Raw genomic sequence first — 7,748 nt, forward strand, 5'->3', positions numbered from 1 at the left:
ATCCCTACAGAAGCTTTGTTAAACTATTCTGAATCTCTACGTTATCAAGAACGAACTCTAAAAGAGTAATCGACTTCATGAGAATGGTTGAATTCTTATTATTTTTTAAAGAAATGTAACATTTAAATATTATACATAACAAAATCAAATCTAAACAATTTTTTATGTTAATATAAATTAGAATATTTTTGTGTTAAAAATAAACTTACAATTATCAAATTTGTGAAACTGTAATTTAATTAAAACTCTTAAATAATTAATTGTATTGATTAAAAATGATATTATCACATATAAATGGCTGAATATAAATCTTTAGATTAAAAATAATATAAAGACATAATTTGGTGTCAAAGTAAACTTCTTTCTCTCCAATAATTTAAATATTATAAATAAAATTGATTACAAATATTTTAATAATTTAATATAAATTGATTAAATATAAATAATTTAAACCCCAAATGTTTAAGGTAAAATTAACAAAAATATTAACTTGAAAATCTATTTTAAAACTTATTGGTGGAAGAATTTTTTTAATGTGTCTAAATAATTTAAAAAAGAATGCAAGTCTTAGCTCAATTTGAAATTATTTTTCCTATTGGAATTCTAGATTTTAGAGTTATATATACAAGTTGTAATTATTTTCACTTTGTCTATGAGCCTAATTTTTTAAATAAAATAATATATTTAAAAGAAGATATGATCAAATGATTCTTTTGTTTAATCTTAATGAGATACACGACAACCTGGTATTTTGATTTTTATCAATAAATTAAAATTTTCTCTAATAAAATAATGCCATTTAATTTTGTCTTTTATTCGCTCTCTTCCATACAAAAGTTACTTCCCCGAATAAAAAAACTTCACATTTTTAATAAAACACAAAAAAGTCTGTTCTTAATGTAAATCCAAATTAAAATCTTATTAAGTTAGAAGGAATTACCTAAAAAATTTGTGTAATTGTTTTTTATATACCAAAATAATATATGAAATAAAAATAAAAGAGCAAAATACTGAAAAAATTAAATCTGACTCAATTAAAGCAGATCAAATAATCAGCATTTTAATTTTTTAAATAAAATATCACTATTACAACAAAGATTTAAAAGAGAAAATAAAAATACTGACAACATAAATACTACCTACAAACGTATGTACAAGAATTAAACAAGATAGCAAATTAAAAAATATTGTGTGAATTTTCGTAATCTTTAAGAAATAGTAAATGAATTCATCACCAATGAACCAATTCTCTAATTAAAATACCGGTTAAAATTATTTAATTTTTTTAATTGATATCTAGTATTTATGGAAGATAATTTTATACTCACACAATAAAATTATGAGTAATGCTATTTAGTACGAAAGCATTTGAATAAGAAACACAAGAATGTACATGTGTCATTAATTTAGTGAATATTTTTAAATTTATTTTTAATTTAATTTCCTTTTTAATAGAAATTATGGGGTGGTTGTGATATTGAATGGTTGAGATTTATTCTTGTCTTTCTTATTTTAATACTTTTAACATTAAGCATTTTCCTAAAATTATATACATAACCAGTGTTTTTCAAAAAATTTCTCTTTATATTTATATGATATTGAAATAGGAATTACAATAAATATACAAAAATTAAAAGGATTTAATGGAAATACACCGACACTGTAAAACAGTTTTACACTGTTAGTGAAATCCAAACCGTTAATTTTTATAAAAGTTTGATTTTTTCTTTAAATCACATATAAAATAATTTTTTTTAAGAGTTGTGATGTATTGACCGTGTAAAAAATTCTACAATAATAGTGCACTACCTTTAAGCTCAAATTAAAATGACAAAATTTGGTGTAAAATATTTTGTCGTGCATTAGATAAAATTAAATTAACATTATGAAACCAAGTGTCAGAAATTTTAAATTGAATTTTCTTAAACTACTTGCTCTAAAAAATAAAATTGTTTTGTTTTGGTAATTAAATAAAAGCGAAGTTTTTTATGTTTGAAATAGGTGCTTTTGTATCAAAAGAGAGGATAAAATTAATAGTATTACTTTATTGATAAAGATTTCAATTAAATATGAAAATAATAATATCAAGTTCATAAAGGATAAATCTTAGCCATTAAAGTAAATTAAATTTATCATTATGATTTATTATGATTTATTTTCGTCTTAATTTAAAACTTTGATGAGATTTGATCCTTATCCTTTTAAAAAGATATTATAAAATATTTGTTAAAATTTTATTTTTTTTGTCGAGATAAAAAACTTCATTTTTATTATTAGAATGAAAAAAATAAAATTTGATAATTTAATATGGAAAAAAATTAATTTTTTTAAATTTTTTTGGTTAAGAAAGAAATTTAACTTTATTTAATTAGAAACTTTCCAAGTCTGTTTGATTTTTCTTTTATATTTTTCTTTATTGGTGGTCTAACTTTTCTGGGTGCGTTGTTGTTTTGTTCATGCATGAGCACGTTTTAAACAATATAACATAGAATATGGGATTTTAAAAAAAATAAAATTTCCTATTAAATTCTTAATAATTTATCAGAAAGAATCATTATTTTTTAATTTTATTCTAAAATTTAGTAAATATTAATTTTATTGAAACTTATAAAGAAAAAAAATGAACTGGCAACACGTATAGTATTAAAAGTGTATCAACAAAATAACTATTAATGTAATAAAATAAAAAATATGTTCACAAATTTGTAAGAAAATTCTAAATACAGCTAAAACTGGTTTATGTTATATTTTCAGTCAAAAAGTATAGTAGTTTTACACATAAACAATTTCAATGAACAAGTTTTGTCTAAAAAAACAAATTTTCAATTGGAAAGTTTGTCAAAAAAAATGTTTTCAATAAATGTCACCACATTAAAGAAATTCTACAAATCATCACCATCTTTGTATAACCAAGAAAAATAAGAGAAAGGGAATAGGCTTTGAAGAAAGATGACAACAATTACAAACACATTCAAATTAAAATTCAACAAAATATTTATTCATTCTATTTTCTATGGTCTCCCACTCATAGCTCTAATTTATCTATACTTTTATTCCAACTCCTTTTCTCCATTTTTCATTTCCATTTCTTCCATTACTCACAACTCTTCACTTCCAGCTTCCACTCCATTGATAAAAGGTAAATGCTTTACTATTAAATTGCTGTTTTATAGTGCATTTGATATGACATATAATTGCAATAAAACATTATTAATTTATAATTTTACTGATATTGTTTATGAGACCAAATGTGTGAATTGATTTTTTTGTGATCACATTTCTTATACATATAATATATTTATTTTAATTTTAGTGATGTGAAATTTAACCATTCATAGTTGAATACAACAATTATATATTAAAGGCCTTAACACTACATCTAAACTCATATGTATGATATGTCTTGGAGGTTTAGTCCATTGATGTTCCTATGTTTCCGAAATTTACATTGAAAAATTTCTACAACTAAATGCAATTTGTAATTTTTACCAGTTATGCAAAGATCCGTTGTATTATCTCGATTAAGTTTCAGTTGCTTAGGAATGTTTCTTGTTGCCGAACATTACTCGTGTTTCGTTTGTAAGTGGGTTCGGTTACTCGTGTTTCGTTTGTAAGTGAGTTCGATCACCCCTAATATTCGTTTAATTGAATTCCTTGGTTAATTAACAAAAAAAAAATGCAATTTGTGTGAGCTTTTTTTTATTAATTTGTTTCTATACATCAATTTTTGATGAGTTATGCTATGCTTACATCTATTTTTTACACCGTATAGCAATTACACCGTACGTATATCATTGGCTTAGTGATGCACATATTTCAAAATCAAACAAAAAACTATTATAAAAACAATTAGTATTTATTCTTAGTATAAAATCTGGTGTAGGTGTAAAATAAAATGTCAAAGTAGCATTTCTCATTTTTGATACTTATATTTCTCTTTTTTTTTTTTTTTATAGAAAAGGTAAAATCTTATGAGAAGCCACCACCACCTTATGAGAAGCCATGTGACTATACAAAAGGAAGATGGGTCCGTGACATGAGAGGACCTTTGTACAATGGAACAGCATGTAATATTATCAAGAAAAATCAAAATTGCATAGTTAATGGAAGGAGTGATACAAACTATCTTAATTGGAGATGGAAACCAGATGAGTGTAATCTTCCAACTTTTGAACCTAACACATTTCTTAAACTTATCAAAAACATGAACATAGCTTTTGTAGGAGACTCTTTAGCAAATAACCAGTTAGAGTCCCTTGTTTGCTTATTATCCACTATTTCAAAACCACAACGTCTTCGTCATCAAGGCACAGATTCAACGTATTTCTTTGCTTCTCATAATGCGAATCTGTCACTCTATTGGGCACCATTTCTTGTAAAGGGTGATCAAAGAAGAAAAGAAGGGCCTCCGTATAATAAAATATATTTGGATCAAGTAAACGAGTTGTGGGCTAAGAGTATAGCTACACTCGACTTGATTGTGTTGTCATTTGGTCATTGGATGGACGTTCCTTCAATTTACTATGAAGATAATTCTGTTATCGGTTGTTTTAGATGTCGGGAAGTTAAAATTAAGTACAACGATATTGGATTTTATATTGCAATGAGAAAGGCTTTAAGAATTACACTCAATAACATAATTGATAGAAAAATTATTAAAGGGAACGGAATTGATGTGATTGTGAGAACATATTCACCTACTCATTTTGAAGGTTCGTGGGATAAAGGCGGTACTTGTTCGAAGATGGAACCATACGAACCCGAGGAAAAGAAACTTAAAGGAGTAGATGCAGAGATAAGAAGCCTAGAGATGGAGGAATTTGAAAAAGTGAAGGAAAAAGCTAAACAAAATGGACTTATTTTGGATGTGCTTGATGTAACGAATTTGTCATTGTTGAGACCAGATGGTCATGCAGGTGCTTATTGGAATTCTTTTCCATTTGCTAAAGGGACTCCAAAGAAGGTACAAAATGATTGTGTTCATTGGTGCTTACCAGGAGTTGTAGATACTTGGAATGAGATATTTTTAGAGATGATGATGAAGGGGAAAGGCCATCTACATGATCAAAAGTGATATATTTCTCAATTGATAATTTTGATATAGGAATGATTTATTTTGATTATAATCTTTTCATACATCATAATCAAAAGGATGTTACATACTTTTTTTTTCATATTTGATGAGAATGATTGCGTTTTTTTCATCAACATGGTCCAAACTACATGTTAGTGTTAGTTATTCAATCTCTTAAATTAGAGTAGCTGAAGTTTAAAATAAGAGATAACCCAATTCAATGTATAGTAGTTTAAAATAGGAAGAGCTTTTATTTTTGGACTTTTTCTTTTGAGTGATTAATGTTTATACAAAAACATGAATTTGATTGTTAATATCTCTTTCTACATAATGTACGCATTTTTTTCCATGGAAAATACCGAATCAAAATTTTTTTAATTTGTTTTTTAAAATTATGTTTAAGGCCACCATGGTCTGTTATTATAGAGGTGTGATCCAATTTCTTTTTTCTTTTCTTTAGAAAATATTTAGGTTATGTTTGGAGTTTGAAGGATTTTGAAAAATAGAAAGAATTGGGTAAAAAGAATAAAAAAAATTGAGTAGTAGGGTTTTGGAGGATTTGATTTTATTCATACCACCAAAAATCACATGAAATGGAAAACTCGCAAATTGTATTGAATTAAGGTTTTGGAAAATTTTGAAAGGCTTACATATATCTTTCAAATATCTTTTAGATTGTTATACTATTTTGAAAATTTAAAATTTTGTAATGATCATGACTCTTTTATCATTCTAAATAAAATTAATTTTTTAAAAATGTCAAATATTTTTTTATATATTTTTTAAAATTTGTTTTTGGAAGTCTTCCCCTCTTTTCTCTTCCAAATTCTAAAACATAGCAGATGTTTATATTTCACTCTTGTAATCATATAGTAGTTCTTTTTTCTCGTTGACTCAATCTTTTCCTTGGAATTTGAGGATATCATATAATTATTCTTTCTTGTCCATAATTTGATCCATGTAAACATCATTAGGGACGACGATTTTGAGGTTCATTGAACATTTCTTAACTTTCCCTTTTTACTTTTTTGGAATATTTTAAATTTTGTTTAAGCCATAGTCATGACGATGACGTTTGCTATAAAAATCCACTAGTTTGTCTAACCGTATCAGGCACAGATGAAAAATTTTATGTTAAAAAAATATTTTATAATTCATTTTTTAAAATGTAATAATCATTAAATATCATAAAATAAAAGTATTATTTTAAAAACTACTATTAATAATAATATTGTTATAATTAATAATCTTTAATTTTTATTTGATTTTTGAATTTGTTAATTCCTAACTATTATATTTTTTATTGTTAATCTATTCTAATATCTATTACTTATATTTCTCTTTATTGTACTAATTAAAGTCTATTCATGTTTTTCATGGGTATATAATTTTAAATAAAAAATCAATATTTCACTATGCTCTATGTATAAAGAACTCAAAACATGTTAAAAGTTGGAGTGACACTCTTCATGAGCATACCATAGAAGAGTGTCCTAGATTGTATGTCGGAAATTATGTTTAACTCTTGGAAGTGGTTATTTTCTAGCAGTAAGATAGCAAAAAACTGTAATTTTCATGTTTGGCACATTTCACCATTTACTTGTTTCGAGTAGCGGGGAGTGGGCTTTTGTATTGGGAGGAGCACCCCTTATGCTTCATCTTCGTTCAATATATTTCATTGCCTATTAAAGAAAATGAGCACACCATAGAATATCCATTTTATTTTTTAAATCTCTTCCCTTTGAGTTTGATTTTTTAAATATATTTTATTAATAATAATAATATGAAAGAATAGTTGTTGTATGGATAAAATTATATTATTTAATTGCATTTTATTAATTAATATTCACTAATTATTAATACACATTGATCAAAGAAAAAATATAATACATAATAAATCCTAAAATAAATTAGGAAAAAAATTATTTTCCATTTGATAGTAATTTTTAGATCAATAATGAATTTATTTAGTATATAATAATAATGTTATAAAAATATATCTATCAATAATGAATTTTGTTTTTGGATAAAAAATTATAAATTATGAACTTATTTTTGTATATAATAATAATAATGTTATAAAAATATTTTGGATAACATTCAAATTAAAGTGTTATAATGATCATAAATGATTTAATTAATTTTTTTAAAAAGTTATAAATTATATAGTAAATTAATTTATATTATAAATATAAATTATTATGCATAAAAACACATATGGAAAGAAAGGACATCTAAAATAAAAATTATCAATTTAAATGAAATTATAATTTATAAAAGAAAAAACAATCGATTTAATGTTATGCTATCATTATTTAGTCACGTCTCTATCAATATAATTGGACTAATAACAAATATAAAAAAAAACCAGTTTATAGTTATTTATTTTGAAATTCAAATTTTGAATTCTAACTCTTTTTTTTTTCTTTTAGCTACATCTCTATCAATATATAATTTATAAATTAATTTTTTATACTAAATTATACCATATATTTTAGGAATATTAACTATGAAAAGATATCATGGAAAATATAACGCTCAAAAAACAAAAAAATTAATTAATATCACATTAAAAACAACAACCAACACTAAAAAAAAAACTCATTAGTGGCGTAAAAATCACGCCACAAAATAAAAAAACACATCACAAACTAATATTTATGGCTATAAAGTT

At 24.1% G+C, this 7,748-nt stretch overlaps 1 protein-coding gene across 1 annotated transcript; it reads left to right on the plus strand.

Moving 5' to 3' along the window:
- Window positions 1-2,949: 2,949 nt before the first annotated feature.
- On the plus strand, window positions 2,950-5,189 carry LOC131649228 (xyloglucan O-acetyltransferase 1-like). The gene is made up of 2 exons (XM_058918989.1): window positions 2,950-3,139; window positions 3,957-5,189. Exons 1-2 carry the CDS (start codon window positions 2,950-2,952, stop codon window positions 5,072-5,074), a joined length of 1,308 nt encoding a protein of 435 aa, XP_058774972.1. The 3' UTR covers window positions 5,075-5,189.
- The last annotated feature ends 2,559 nt before the right edge of the window (window positions 5,190-7,748 follow it).

The sequence above is a fragment of the Vicia villosa genome, linkage group LG2 (genome assembly GCF_029867415.1).
Source record: "Vicia villosa cultivar HV-30 ecotype Madison, WI linkage group LG2, Vvil1.0, whole genome shotgun sequence".
Taxonomy (NCBI): domain Eukaryota; kingdom Viridiplantae; phylum Streptophyta; class Magnoliopsida; order Fabales; family Fabaceae; genus Vicia; species Vicia villosa.

Excerpts from the sequence above, each read along its gene's own strand:
- LOC131649228 (XM_058918989.1), top strand. The coding sequence starts at position 2,950 with ATGACAACAATTACAAACACATTCAAATTAAAATTCAACAAAATATTT. Across the intron at positions 3,140-3,956 it reads TTCCACTCCATTGATAAAAG|AAAAGGTAAAATCTTATGAG; the intron begins GTAAATGCTTTA and ends TTTTTTTTATAG.